Source organism: Fragaria vesca, linkage group LG5 (assembly GCF_000184155.1).
Source record: "Fragaria vesca subsp. vesca linkage group LG5, FraVesHawaii_1.0, whole genome shotgun sequence".
NCBI classification, from domain to species: Eukaryota; Viridiplantae; Streptophyta; class Magnoliopsida; order Rosales; family Rosaceae; genus Fragaria; species Fragaria vesca.
In genome coordinates, this window is record NC_020495.1 from 14,611,877 (window position 1) to 14,625,461 (window position 13,585).

General features: G+C 36.6%; 2 protein-coding genes and 1 non-coding gene across 4 annotated transcripts; 1 reads left to right on the plus strand and 2 right to left on the minus strand.

The window, feature by feature from the left end:
* Positions 1-549: 549 nt before the first annotated feature.
* LOC101300251 lies at positions 550-2,697 on the minus strand. The gene is made up of 3 exons (XR_184682.1): positions 2,598-2,697; positions 993-2,496; positions 550-871 (listed from the first exon to the last, which is right to left on the minus strand). It is a non-coding gene; the product is annotated as an uncharacterized LOC101300251 (transcript).
* Positions 2,698-2,983: 286 nt separating this feature from the next.
* LOC101300446 lies at positions 2,984-9,338 on the plus strand. Its single transcript, XM_004299777.1, has 10 exons — positions 2,984-3,363; positions 3,814-3,875; positions 3,974-4,081; positions 4,544-4,623; positions 6,055-6,217; positions 7,190-7,264; positions 7,402-7,490; positions 8,350-8,469; positions 8,755-8,799; positions 8,891-9,338. Exons 1-10 carry the CDS (start codon positions 3,225-3,227, stop codon positions 8,997-8,999), a joined length of 990 nt encoding a protein of 329 aa, XP_004299825.1. The 5' UTR covers positions 2,984-3,224; the 3' UTR covers positions 9,000-9,338.
* Positions 9,339-11,542: 2,204 nt separating this feature from the next.
* On the minus strand, positions 11,543-13,298 carry LOC101300726 (transcription factor bHLH93-like). Of its 2 annotated transcripts, none has more exons than XM_004299779.1 (4): positions 12,585-13,298; positions 12,315-12,485; positions 12,064-12,179; positions 11,543-11,916 (listed from the first exon to the last, which is right to left on the minus strand). In XM_004299779.1, the coding sequence occupies exons 1-3, from the start codon at positions 13,221-13,223 to the stop codon at positions 12,132-12,134; spliced, it is 858 nt and encodes a 285-aa protein (XP_004299827.1). In that variant the 5' UTR covers positions 13,224-13,298; the 3' UTR covers positions 11,543-11,916; positions 12,064-12,131. The 2 variants fall into 2 exon arrangements, with proteins under 2 accessions (XP_004299827.1, XP_004299826.1); XM_004299778.1 differs by having other exon boundaries at positions 12,064-12,231.
* Between the last annotated feature and the right edge of the window lie 287 nt (positions 13,299-13,585).

Genomic DNA, 13,585 nt, shown 5'->3' on the forward strand with positions numbered 1-13,585 from the left:
ATGTGATGTTTGGAGCTTATGTTGGAAAATTAAGTGCTAAAGCCTAAAAGCAAGATGCTGATGTTTAAAAGGAAAACTTAGAAATTTATATAACTGATTTGCTTCATAAAAGCAGGAAGGGGAGAAAACATATGACGGCAGACTTTCAAAAAGGAGCACAAAATCGATCAGTAGGATGGATATATCAGCAATAGTAGTAAATTAAGAAAGCTTATTCCACCACTGCAATAGGCTTCAAATCTAACCACACATTAAACACATGTAAAGAACAAACGAGCACAAAATCGATCAGTAGGATGGATATATCAGCAATAGTAGTAAATTAAGAAAGCTTATTCCACCACTGCAATAGGCTTCAAATCTAACCACACATTAAACACATGTAAAGAACAAAATGCATTAATTTAAGAATATGAGAGAGAGAAAAGATACAATCAGAAAAATACAAGTAACCAAGGAAGAATACTTGTTTCTTATTAGTCATTACGACGTTTATTTTCAACTAGTTTTATTACTGCCTTCACCCAATAGAAACTAAATATCATTTATTATTTTGGCCAGCCTTTCATTACCAGAATCCAGTATCTTGATAAGCTACTTTCCGGCATCAAGACTACCCTCAAGACTGTTAATAAGGACCTCTTTCCGCCTTTGTACGGCCTCAATTGTTTTAACAATTATAACAGCCAAGTCTGATACCCTTTTGGGGCTTAAGCCATCTAGACTCTTACCATTAAGGTATTCACCCAGAAACAGCTTCTCTTCCAGTGCTTTATTTTCTCTTTTCACCTCTTCCAATTCCATCTTCTTCCTAGAGATCTCTTTCCTGAGATAGTCTGCTTGATCCATCACAATTTTAGCGAGGTGCTCCCTGTGGAGAAGGCCACATAACCATCTAGTTAGCAGTATATAATCATAGATCATACATAAAAACATATGAAATAATCTCACATAATCAAGTTGTAAGTTATCCAGCTCTCTGAGTGACTTGCCTTTCTCTTGTTGAAGGTTTCTCTTGTTAAAAGTCGCTCTCCTGCTACCCTTTCTCTTGTTGAAGGTTTCTTCTGCTCGCCTTAAGAAGCACAAAAGGAGACCTCTAGAAACAATAATCCACCAACTCTCTCTTAATTGTTGCAACTTTTTGTACATATTGATACCATATATGAATTGCCAACTATGGTATATGATAAAAACGAATTTCACTCAAATAGGTTATTACACGTCTATGCATTTGACCGAATTCCTAATGGTAACGCAGTTGGCCATTTGAATCTGTGCTGGCTGCCTCTTTTCATTTTTACTTTTTGTCAGATCCATACTATTTTGAAAAAGTTTCAAACTTCACACAAGGACTTGCCTGCTATGGTGTATTCTTTTTGTCTCTCTTGCGCGACAAACTTTGGACCTGTAGCCCAATACAGTATTATGTTGAAGAGGAATGCCTTACCATTAGACTAACTGCTAGTTCGCTGGTTCTGCAGTGTGCTATATATTATTGTTTGTTCACTTCTCTCTCCTGCACAAGTTTTTATTTCTTAATACAGAAGCAAAGTTTACATTAGTTTGATTTCACAACTTCCGTACGATGGTGCAAACAAAATTTGATGCTAAGCTCCTGATTATGATCAGTTTGTAGTATACCCTTGCAGAAGAGAAGAAAAGGGATGGGGGTGGTACTATAGTTACAACTGGAAGTTTCCAGTTTGTTTGGGAGTTGACACCTGAGTTTACCATCACATATCCTTATCAGTAAAGCCATCTGAAAGCCCTTAGTCACTTTTGTGGTAATTATAATTCCATGAGTAATTGGTAATGTTTATGTTCATGAAAGAAGAAGGATAAACTAGATCTATAGCCATTAAATCGGTCTCCTAGCTACTCAACAACTCAGAAAGTCTACAAGATATGCCAGGCAATTCATCTCTATAAGTTAAATTGCATAGTCCTAGAAAATAAACAAAATAGTTCACTGATGATTTAACAAAGATCCTGAAATAAGGAAATACACAGCATGGAATTTTCACAAAATAAAGATGGAACTTTCACAATATAACAAACGATTGAAACGAATAGTCCATTAAAACACCTGACCTGTTAGAACAACTAGACATGTGATCCCATCACCATGGCTACCGCCTACCACTTGCAGTGATTCGGAGCTAGTCTTCAGAAGAATCTCGTGCTCCACCTTGAAACATAGCTATTATGCTCATGTGCATTTGCATGTTACTTGTCAATAACTCAATATCATCAATCTTGTTGCAAAATTTAGGAAATGAGAAAACCATTTCAGGCTCTTCTTCAGCCTCATTAAAACTAAACACTTCAAAAGTAGTAGAGAGATTGTTGTGCATGGAATTGGGGAGGCGCTTAATTAGGTACAAACCTCGGGTTGGTGATCAGAACACATACCATCTTTTTGAGAAGCACTTGAATCGCATCAGAGTTTTGGGAAGCAGAGTTGATAGGATTTGCACCACCGCATCTTCTCGTTTTCTACCTCCATTTACACAAACAAGAAAAAATTGACACAAAATTCTATATTTGTAAATGGTCACACTAAATCACCCAGTACAAGAGCTAGCTTTTGGAGTTACCTGATTCCTCAGAGAACGAAAGGGACAGAGTGAGATGGACTAGACTGAGCAGATTTAGGCTTCTCATTCTATGTTCTTCCTGTTCCTGACTTCTGAGTTCATGGTTTTTTTCTCCTTCCCATTCTACCCCCTTCTTCTTTCTTTCTGCTGATCTTGCACATAAAAAAAGGGTGTTCCTATTCCTCGAAAATTGTACAATACGTCAATTCTTCGTAGTGCATGGTATTATTTTAGTCGTGCATGTTACCCTAATCTTTTAACCTAACCTATTACTCGTATGTGGATGAGAAGGAAAAGTGTCCTTGGACGATGTAGACATGTTACATGTAGTTGGAGTATGGAAGGAGCAAAGCATAAGAAGAAGAAGAAGAAGAAGAGGAGGAAGAGCCATGCCAATTGGTGCACGTCTCTCATCCCTTTCTGGTCCAAAAACTGCGACTTCCTCCTCCAAATCCAAAATCTCATTGAACCTCTTAACATGAGGGGCATGTGCCACTGCCTTGTCACAACTCGATACTCAAATGCTACATAATATTATAGGCCAACAAAAGCCTTTGACGTAATTTCAGGTCCTCTCTTGGGCTTCGCACCACCACTCCTTGAAAGCCACCGAGCCACTCCACAACCATGACCGTTTCCATTTCCTCTATATATACCCCCCACATCTCACTTATTCCCCTCTCTGTCCCCACCTCCACCTCTCCCAGTTCAAAGTTTCCAAAATCAAAGCATCATTCAATCCTCCTCTGCTTCTCTTCTCCACCAGGTATCATCCACTCTCTCCAATCCTCTCTCTCTCTTCCTCATCTTTGCTTTCTCATTCCATTAACTCTTTCTTAATCTTCTTCTGTGTAATTAGTATCTGGGTTTGTGAATTAATTGTTCTCAGATCAATATCAATATCAAATAAAGTTTGGAGCTTTTTTATTCTGTTTTGGATATTTGTGGAATATTAATTGTTTGAGAATATGGGTGATCGTGTTTTTTGCTTGTTAAGATCTTCTGTAGTCAAAATGTGTAATCTTTTTCAGATGTAAAGCAAAAAGTATATGCCTTTTTATGCTGAGGTTATGCCCCTTGTCGTTCTGGTCAAAAAATGCGAGAGCTTTTTGAGATGTAGAAGCATAAGATCCTTTAGCATATCTTTAGCATATCCTCATGCTCTTTTGATTTGGGTTTCTTTTGCTCTTCCTCATTGTTGGGGTGGTTGATGCAGATATGGATGCTGCAGGCGCAACAAGTCTCTACCCGTTGCACCGTTCGAAAACTATTCACTTGGTTTATATCAACCTCTTTAGTTCCTTTTAGTTTCCCTTTTAATCTCGTCTGAGAAAAATGCATTTGGGATTTATCCGAGTAAGTGATCATGTTCTCAGGTGAGGCATGCGCAAGGGATTCACAATGTGGAAGGAGAAAAGGACCATTTGGCTTACATGTCTCACGATCTTTTTGATGCACATCTTACCCCTCTTGGGTGGAAACAGGTACCTTAACTTATGAAAATGTGAAACTTGCGGTTCGTTTGGTAGATGTAAGTTGCACATTTAATCGCATTGTACGATCCACACTGCATCCGTTCTGAACTTGCTGTAAGTTTGGTTAAACTTAGGGGGACCCATCTCATCAAAATCCGAACAATAACTTAAGTTCCAGTTTCTACTGTTTTATGACATCAGATTGCAATGTACAATTGATGGGAACACATACTGTGTATTGATATGATAAAGCTAATACAAATAGTTCACTATAAAAGACGGTCTTAAACAAGGAAAATTAGCTACTATTATTGCCGAAACGGGGTACTAAGTAACAAAATAATCAAGGTACTGCCAATCAGGATAACTAACTGATCCTTTCTCCTTTAAGTTTTGCGTCTGGTTTTATTGTGTTATTTTTCCCAAACAAATCAACAAATTCTGCAGATTGATCTTTTCATCTCATAACAGGTTGATAATTTGCACAAGCATGTTCAAGCATGTGGACTTACAAAAAAACTTGATTTAGTGATCACATCTCCTTTGCTGAGGTATTGCCTATTTTCAGATGTCTTTAATTATGATTATACACTGTTTTCGATCCTTTTGTCCATGCTTATTGAACCAATGACCTTATATTGTCACTTATAGCTGTCTACTAGCATATTTATCCATTAATTCTTTCCCCTTTATTTTCCATTTGGAACTTTGAGGATGTTTATATTTAGGATCAAAATCAAGAAAAGAGTTGTTTGGTCACACTTGGATGCTCAAACTCATTTAAACACATCGGGTTGGGAAAAATTGTATTTATTAGAAATATAGGAAAAAGTACTAGAAACAATACAAAGTTATTTGCATCATTTTAGATTAGTAGCAATCAATCTTGGTTGGTCAGATAACCATGGAAGTGTACACCTTTTCGTCTTTGGCTTCCTTCATAGCTTACATTTTTACTAGCAATAAAGAAATAAATGTTTTGGGTACAATGTGATTGAAACTTTTAAAATTGACTACTCTCAACATGTTTATGGAAATACATTTAACCAATCCTTGTCATTTGTAGGATAAGAATGGGTAAGTGCGAACCTGTTCTGATTTAATATCTTGGGTTAACAATAGGCTACTTTAGAATTACAGGAATATATAAAGAACAATTAAGTTCTCTAACTCAGAACAGAGAAGCAGTTTATGTTGTTGTTGTTATTATTATTTTTTTTTTTCTCTAGAGATTCCCAACACCCTAACATGCTGTGTAACTGCTGCACACCTTTAACTCTTTAAGTCATGAGGGATTACTAACTTTCTGTTGATTCATTGGCTGCTTTTCTTATATCGATCAGTAAGAGAACTTTAATCTGTAAGAAATGTTACTATATTAGAACTTTCTTTTTTCTCTATTTGTTTTTTGGCTTGGCATTTTTTTAGTTGTGGGAGGTTAGCACTATGAGATTTTTCATCTTTTTTCTCTAATTGTTCAGTCTTAAACCTGAGGTATTTTTAATGTGTGCTATTTGGAGTTATTATGCATGAATTTCGTGAACTGGAATACGTGCATAAGTTATAAACATCATAATTATTGTATGAGGTTTTATAATCGACATTTGAATTTTGTCATTATCTGAATGGGTATGAGAGATGTGCTTCAATGCACACAGGCTCAAGCTGTGGAATGTATTATCTTAAATTAATTTTTTCCTATGTATGTGCTCGACTTTGAAGGCTGCGAACATTGGTCTTGCCTATTACTGTCTTTGAAAAGGGATAACAGATTTCAGTTTCTGAGTTTTATTATTTTGATCGTCTTGAAAAACTAAATGGATGATAGGTTGATATGTTCCTCGAAACCGTTGGCTACCATTTTCCAAGGCATCTATTTCTTTTGGAGATTATGTAATCAACATACAATTTGGAAGATAACTATATCAGTTGCAATAAGTTGAAAAACAAACAACCTCTTTTGATCAATGGTTGCATTGTAGGACCATGCAGACAGCAGTGGGTGTCTTCGGCGGTGAAGCATACACAGATGGGATAGATGTACCTCCTCTAATGGTTGAAAATGCAGGGAACAGCCTCCATGCTGCAATTTCAAGTCTAAACTGCCCACCATTTGTAGCAGTTGAGCTATGCCGGGAACATTTGGTATGTCATTTGGTTAGCTATTCCTTGCAAATGATACAATTTATAACCATGTGAAAGTCAAATGTTCTCCTTATATCTTATACCATACCCTATGTGACTTGACATGCACGTAAAATGTCCAATGTATTTGATGTAATTCGTCATATCGTACCTTTGTGTTTTTTTTTTCCTCCCAAGTCTTTTGCTTGCTGTCAATTGTGTTGGATTCCTGTTAATATTATTACATCATGTATACGACTAGTGAAGTAGAATCTTGCTTCATCAAAATAAGCATTCACCTGCTTTAGCTATTTTCTTCTGAGACTCGTGATAGTTTTTCCTTCTATTGGATGGATGACTGGTATATGCTGTAAGGTTTATTTACCTTTGCCAAAATATTGTTCCTCTTAATTGTTTTTGTCCTTCAGTCATACTGAGACACCCTCACCTTTATCAAATTCTATTAACTAGGACACTGGATGAACAGTGAAGGGTCTATGTAGCACATTTCTGGAATGTGTATATATATATATGGCAGTAGTGAAAGGTTCTATATTGCATAATAGGCGAAATTAGAGGAATATTTTAGTTAACTTTCGTGGAGAATAAGATTAAGAGTAATCATTTGGATGGGATCAGAGTTTTCCCTGAGTTTAGATTTTGAGTACAGTTATTGATAGGTCCACTCTAATACCAGTACTATGTAGTGTATACACAGCTCTGCACAGAACTTCTCATAAAGTTGCAAGATTCTTCTAATATATTTTTTTTAAACCAGTCCAAGTACCATCTATTTTATTTCCTTACTAGGCTCTGTAGGCTAGTTGACCCTTGCTATTTTATATACCAGTAATATATTTCTTGCTTGTTCATCTGGATTTATGAATGAGCAAATAATTTACTTGGAATGCCCCCGCTCCATTCTGAGCTTCCGCAATAAGTTGGTTTTAATTGAAGGTTGCACTAAAACTGGTGTTTCCTGTTCAAATGCAGGGTGTTCATCCATGTGATAAGAGAAGAAGCATTAGCGAGTATAGGCCTCTTTTCCCTGCAATTGATTTCTCACTGGCAAGTAATTTTATTGTAATTTTTATTTGAAAAAAATAGCTGAGACTGTCATACTCTTGTCACTCTTAGTTTTGGTTGCTAGCCCATCTATGAACTTAGATTGATTGGAATCTTTTCTTGATTCACATTTTGTTTAGATAGAGAATGATGATGACATTTTGTGGACGCCTGACATAAGAGAGAAGAATGAAGAAGTTGCAGCTAGGGGACTGAAGTTTTTGAACTGGTGATCCTTTAATTAACAGAATAATTTTTATTTACATATTCCTCTGTTCTTTTTCTTGTCTTATTTTCTTTTATGGGTCTATAACTGCCATCTTTTTAGTTGTACAGTATAATTAACAGCGTCATTGAGGAAAAGACAAGTAAATAGAAGGGGTATGGTGCGGTTAGCATACTAGGATGGAATCCATTCAACTGAAGTTGTTGGTGTCATGCTTTTGTAATGCATATGTCATAATGTATGGGTTACAGCATTACGCTTTTACTTGTGCTCCGTAGCATTACGCTTTTTACTTGTGCTCAGTGCTTATAGAAACACAGTGTTGTATTCCATGGTTTTGAATGTGTTTGCACGCTGTATAACCCTAGCATTGACACAGGTTGAGTTTATATAGTATGTGGTATACTCTAGCACCTCAAGATTTAATTCTCGATCACACTTTTATGCAGTGTATAGTGGGTATTTTTGAAAATTTGGACCTTTACACAATTTCAGTCTAATGAGGTGTCTGGGATTGTTGCATCTGTTCATAGTTAAGAGGTCTTCAGCCAAGTACCATCTCTTTTATTTCCTTACTATGTTCTGTAGGCTAGTCGTTGACCCTTGTGAAAAAAAATAAAAAAATCACTTGGTTGAGATTTGCATCCATCTTAACATCTACATTCTTTTTATTTTCTGAAACTTGACGATAATGGATTTATGTTGATCTACAATAAGCTACTATGCCATATGACCCTAGAAAATTATGATGAATTTTGTGGAAATGCAATGGATCTGCGTCTCTCATTTTTATCCCTTCCTGTATTGGAAATATCAGAAGTTTTGACATGGCATCCTCTTTCCCCACTCTGAATTGCTGCAGGTTGTGGACACGTGAAGAAAAGAATATTGCAATTGTTACCCATAGCGGATTCCTGTACCACACCTTGAGTGCTTTTGGAAATGATTGTCATTCATCCATTAAGAATGAAATATCTACGCAGTGAGTTCTTTTTCATGCTTTATTCAACAGCAAGAATCTTTTTGGTCGAATCAGGTTTTAATTTCTGTGAGATTGATTGAGAAGGCCTCCACCACAACTGCACAGTTGCACACATGCATGTAGGAAGCTATTAGCTTACCCCATATCACGGCACCTGAAATGTTATGTTTTTGACCAGTAGAGATGACATTAGACTTTGTTAGTTTGTACCAAGTACAACAATAGTTTTACTTTTTCTTATTTTGGATGAATAATAAAGCATAACAGTGGCGTTTTGCTATGCAGCTTTGCGAATTGCGAGCTTCGTTCCATGGTAATTGTTGATAGAGGGTAAGCTGCTTGTCTGAGAAACCTTATTCAGTGTTTTTTCCTGTCCTTTTGATTTTCATCTTGATTTTTGTCTCATTATATGTGTGTGCAGTTTGATAGGGTCAAATTCTACCTCAGCAACCAATTATCCTGGAAAAAATCCTCAGGGGCTTGATCTTCCTAGTGACCTTGCGGATAAGAAGAATCCAGTTTCTAAGTAATTGTATCCCAAAATGGCAGATAGACAGCTAGAAACCTAAAATGGCTGGTCTGGAGCCTTGGTTTTCAGTGGCCGGTGGAGATAACCTTTTCTTGATCATTTATATAGGGAAAACAAGGAAGCTAGCGTCTTTAGTGCCTGCTCAGTTCTGTTGGGCATTTTGAAGATTCACGTTTGAAGTCTTGTAGATCTGAAGCCAGTTTAAATGGTTATAACTCACACATATGGTTTATCTGGGATACTGATATTGATGGGTTCTCACAATGTTATCCATATCTTTGATGTTTTATGAGTTGGTACACCAAATGTTACATTAAACAGTAGGCAATGCTCACTAAATTGTGTTTCTACCCTCTTATTTCTTACTCTTTGGACCTCACTAGTTTAAAGCAGTTCAATGGCACTGATGGGCATTCGCAGAGTAACCATCTTCTACTGGAGATTCTGGTATATGTTTGGTGGGAATGTCAGTGAATAGTTTTTGGAGGTTCCTTGACTAGCGGATTCTCTATATTGACTTGGATAAAACCTCTTTGTTCACGATTTGCTTTGACCGTGTTCTTTGGAACACATGCCATTTGTTTATGTACAACATAAATATCCACATGAAAACCAAAGCACAGTATAAGGTTAACAAAGGAAAGAAAATGAGGTTTTGGGAAGATGAAGCTATAAGATGTTAGAACTCATAGTGCATAGGGCAAAACACCTTACCAACTTTTTTATCTCTAAAGGAACCGCAAGTGACTCATATACGCCTACGTAAGTGATTTTCACCGTTGAAAGACTGTTGGGTTCTAACTATATTTAAACAATTTAACTTTATTTTACGTTCTAATTTTATCTCATGAATTAATCGCGCATTCAGCGTGTTAAGTAATGTCCTATAACACTACTTTAATACCCTCCAATAACTCAAATGTGCTTTATACCGTAAGAGCTATTTCTTCAAATAGAGAATACACTTGCACTCATGATACCTTGCGGCTAACTGTTGAAGCAAGTAATGAGTTGGGCATGAGCAATACTCAGAGCATAATATGACTGTGATGAAGAGATTCACACTTGTTCTTACCTTCTGAATAAGTTGCAAATATATATGATGCACAGTTAATATATTCATGATTTCCATATATTAACTTCGCCATTTATGTAATACCATGTATGGTTTTGAACTTTTAATACAAATGGTGCATCTGTTTTGGGTGTTCAGAACTTCAGATACATGCAGATTAACAATGCAAGGATTTAATCTTGGTAGAAACTGTTTAAATATGCCTCAGTTCCTTCTCTTTCCCTTTTGTTACAATTACCTCTGACCCTCTGTAAACATAATTGGACCTTGTATCTTCTTCAGGTCATTTCAAAAGATTCTCAACTGTTACAGTGGGCAAAGTGGGTTGAGAATCATGTCAAGGAAAATCTAGCTAGCCTCCCTTTGAGTGAAGTTTCAAGAATAAAAGGCATAAATGATCAAGAGAAAGGAATATATGGTGGGACAAGATCAATATAAATTTCACTACTGATCGATAAAAACAGAGGGCATGATTACTCATTGTTCATTCTTTTCTGGGGCTATACAGTAGGTGAAAGCAAGAATGTTTTCTTTGCAGCTATAAATGTTCTAAATGCTACTGCTTGCTTATCTGTGCTAACACAAGATGCTAATACTGTAAGTGTCACAAGAAAAGAGACCCTACAAATGAATTATTTCAGAATCATCAAAGGGTTGGCCAACCCTACCTTCTTACTGAACTGGGGTACTTGTTGTTTCCCTCAAGGTACCATTGAAGGGTCATGAAGATTTGAATGTAATTTGCATTGAGATTTGAGAACAGGGTTGCCCAAGTTGGACCAAGCAGATGGTGAAGAAATACAGGCATTTCAGTTCCATGAGCAAATAGATCAGTGGTTATTTACTTGTATTGGAAGTTGTTGCTGTTTGTTTTTGTTTACTTAGCTTTAAATTCTGTGCTCATTATGTAATTCTGTATTCTTTTCATATAATCTATTTTCATGAATTCAGAAATTAGAGAATTTGCTGCACTAGTTTCACCGATACACTAAACTGTGAAAATAATGTTTTACACCTTTAACTGATGTAAAACCATAACTATGCCACCTCATCTGTTACCATGTTCAAACAAAAAGAAAATGCCAAATTGCTATAAATTGAAAACAGTTAGAATATTCTATCACTATCTGTTGTTTATAATATGCAATAGATGATATAATATATGATCTCAGAGGAGAGAAACCACATCCATAGAAAGATTGCTTACAGCAACATACCCCTCCTCTCCATCTAATTTTGCTTGAAATCACCAATCACTAAAGAGAAGTCGGACAATTTCTTGCATGTCATACACACATTCACATATATATTATCATCTTAATTCTGTTAAAAGTAGTTATTTACAAACAACTTTTTTGTGTTGTCAATGTTTTCAATTATATGCAAGGTCTTCAATTAGATATGATGAATATATGATACACATCACAAAATATACCATAAACAATCTCATAGAAGTTGGTTGTTTATTGACTAATTTGAGCATTTTCTTAGGTAGCTAAATATAAAAAACACTAATTCTTCTTTGGAATGTTGGATAAACTTTACATATTTGAACTTCTCCTACTGAGGCAGCAAATGTTCCTCCATGAAAATACATCATTATATAATGAACAAAGAAAATTAGATCCTCCATCTCAATTGAAAATGTATTTGAACTTTCCAGAGACTTGGAAAAAGCCATCTCCCCAAAACACTTTTACCACAAAGTCCTTACTTTTCCATTTTCCTCTCCCACTAATCCTTGGTAATTAGTCAATTACAAACACCTTCCTCCATACCCAGCATTTCTAAACAGAGCTTGCTTCATGTCCTCAGAAGTTACCAGTGTTCTCTGATCCAAACCCTACGGTTTACATGCATGACATCAATGAACCACAATGAGACATGAGACTATGAGAGCATGCCCAACTAAACAAAGACATATTGATGTCCTTAAAGTATCTGAAGAATAATATAAATTAGATGACCCAATATATAGTTTGATACATACCTCTGAACATGAAGCTTGCATGGCAAAATCATTAAAGCAGCTAATGACACACTGTTTAATCTCAAGGCCTAATGCTTCCAAGGTAGTAACTGTGGATAATAATAAACCTGGCTTTCCTGCACAGCAAATCTCAATCCTTGTGTCCACATTCCTCCTTTGAACATCAAACTGCATGTAACATAGATTAATCTTCCAATTCAGAAATTGGGTTTTCAAAATTGAGCTTTAGTGATGCAGAGAAACATATATACCTTGGGTGAGTTCCTCACTAGCATTTCATTTGGTTTCATATCCTTGATAAGTCTCATCACATTCAACTGATCTGAACCCCCTTCTTCAATTCCGTGCTGCAAGTTGTTGATTCTGTCCAGGAGTTCTTTCATGTAATCAATGGTGTCTCCAAGTATAGATGTTCTGTCCATCTAATCAAACCACCATAACCAAGAAAATTAGACTTCACACAAGCAACTAATCAAAGACAGTACAAATTTACCACAGCGCAGGTTAACTCGTCGACTTACCTTACTTATCTTGGGAACGATTGATCTTAGCATCGAAAGGCGGTCATTCAACCGCTTTCTTCTTCTTCTCTCAGCCATTAGATTCTTTGATGGCTGCCCCTGCAACTTCTTACTAGCTCTGCTGTTTCTTTCCACACACAAACCCATGTTGAACACTGGAGCTGCTTCAGGGGAGGAGGACTGAGTAGGCTCTACTTTACAAGCAGCAGCCTGAGTCTCCAAGTTGTGCATTTCATCTCCAAGTATGCTCAGCTCTTCTTGTTCGAGCATGGACCATGGATTGTTGTCTTCCTGAACGGGAAACGGCGGCGTATCACCCAGTGTGGTGTAAGATGAATCAGTGGTGAGCTGTGGGGCTGAGAGTAGTTCGTCAGTACCAAAGCCTAGGGGATAGTACACTTCATTGAAGGTGGTGTTGTTATGGCAGTTGTTCAAGTTTGGCTCAAATGGAGGTGAGAATTCTTGGCTGGAAGAAGAGTTTGGAAAAAAGGGAGACAGGTTTTGATTGTCAAAGTAATCAAAACTACTCCAGGTGCTACTGGACAAGAACTCATTCATTTCTGGGGGAATGGTTTCCCATGAACTGTCTCTTCTAAGAGCTAATAGCTCCTCCAAGAAACTATGCTCATTGAGCTCCATCTCTCTCTAGCTCTCTCTTTTTCTCTTTCCCTGTTTGTTTCTCTTGGGAATGTTGATGTTGAAGTGTGCCCTGATAACAAGATGCCCCAAGTGGAAGATTATATAGGAACAAGCTTGTAAGCCTAGTTTCATCTTATCAAAAAAAAATATGGGACTAGTTTGATTATTTTATGTATTAATCAGAGTGTGGCACTATTTTATGTGTAAATTCCCTTTAATGCGTGTTCTCCTTAAAACATTGGAAACAAATTATTCCTATCACAAGAATAATTTTCAGGTGACATATTTTCACTTTGATTGAGTTTCTTAACTCCAACCCTTTTTAAATTAGGTGTTATGGTTTGTTCCTATGCTAAAGGCTG

What these genes read in the sequence shown, in the direction of transcription:
- LOC101300726 (XM_004299778.1), bottom strand. Translation starts at nt 13,223, where the DNA reads ATGGAGCTCAATGAGCATAGTTTCTTGGAGGAGCTATTAGCTCTTAGA. An exon ending in TCGTTCCCAAGATAAGTAAG is followed by an intron (nt 12,486 to 12,584) that starts GTAAGTCGACGA and finishes TGGTTTGATTAG; the next exon opens with ATGGACAGAACATCTATACT. An exon ending in TAGTGAGGAACTCACCCAAG is followed by an intron (nt 12,232 to 12,314) that starts GTATATATGTTT and finishes TGTTACATGCAG; the next exon opens with TTTGATGTTCAAAGGAGGAA.
- LOC101300446 (XM_004299777.1), top strand. Translation starts at nt 3,225, where the DNA reads ATGACCGTTTCCATTTCCTCTATATATACCCCCCACATCTCACTTATT. An exon ending in AGCTATGCCGGGAACATTTG is followed by an intron (nt 6,218 to 7,189) that starts GTATGTCATTTG and finishes GTTCAAATGCAG; the next exon opens with GGTGTTCATCCATGTGATAA. An exon ending in CTGCAATTGATTTCTCACTG is followed by an intron (nt 7,265 to 7,401) that starts GCAAGTAATTTT and finishes CATTTTGTTTAG; the next exon opens with ATAGAGAATGATGATGACAT.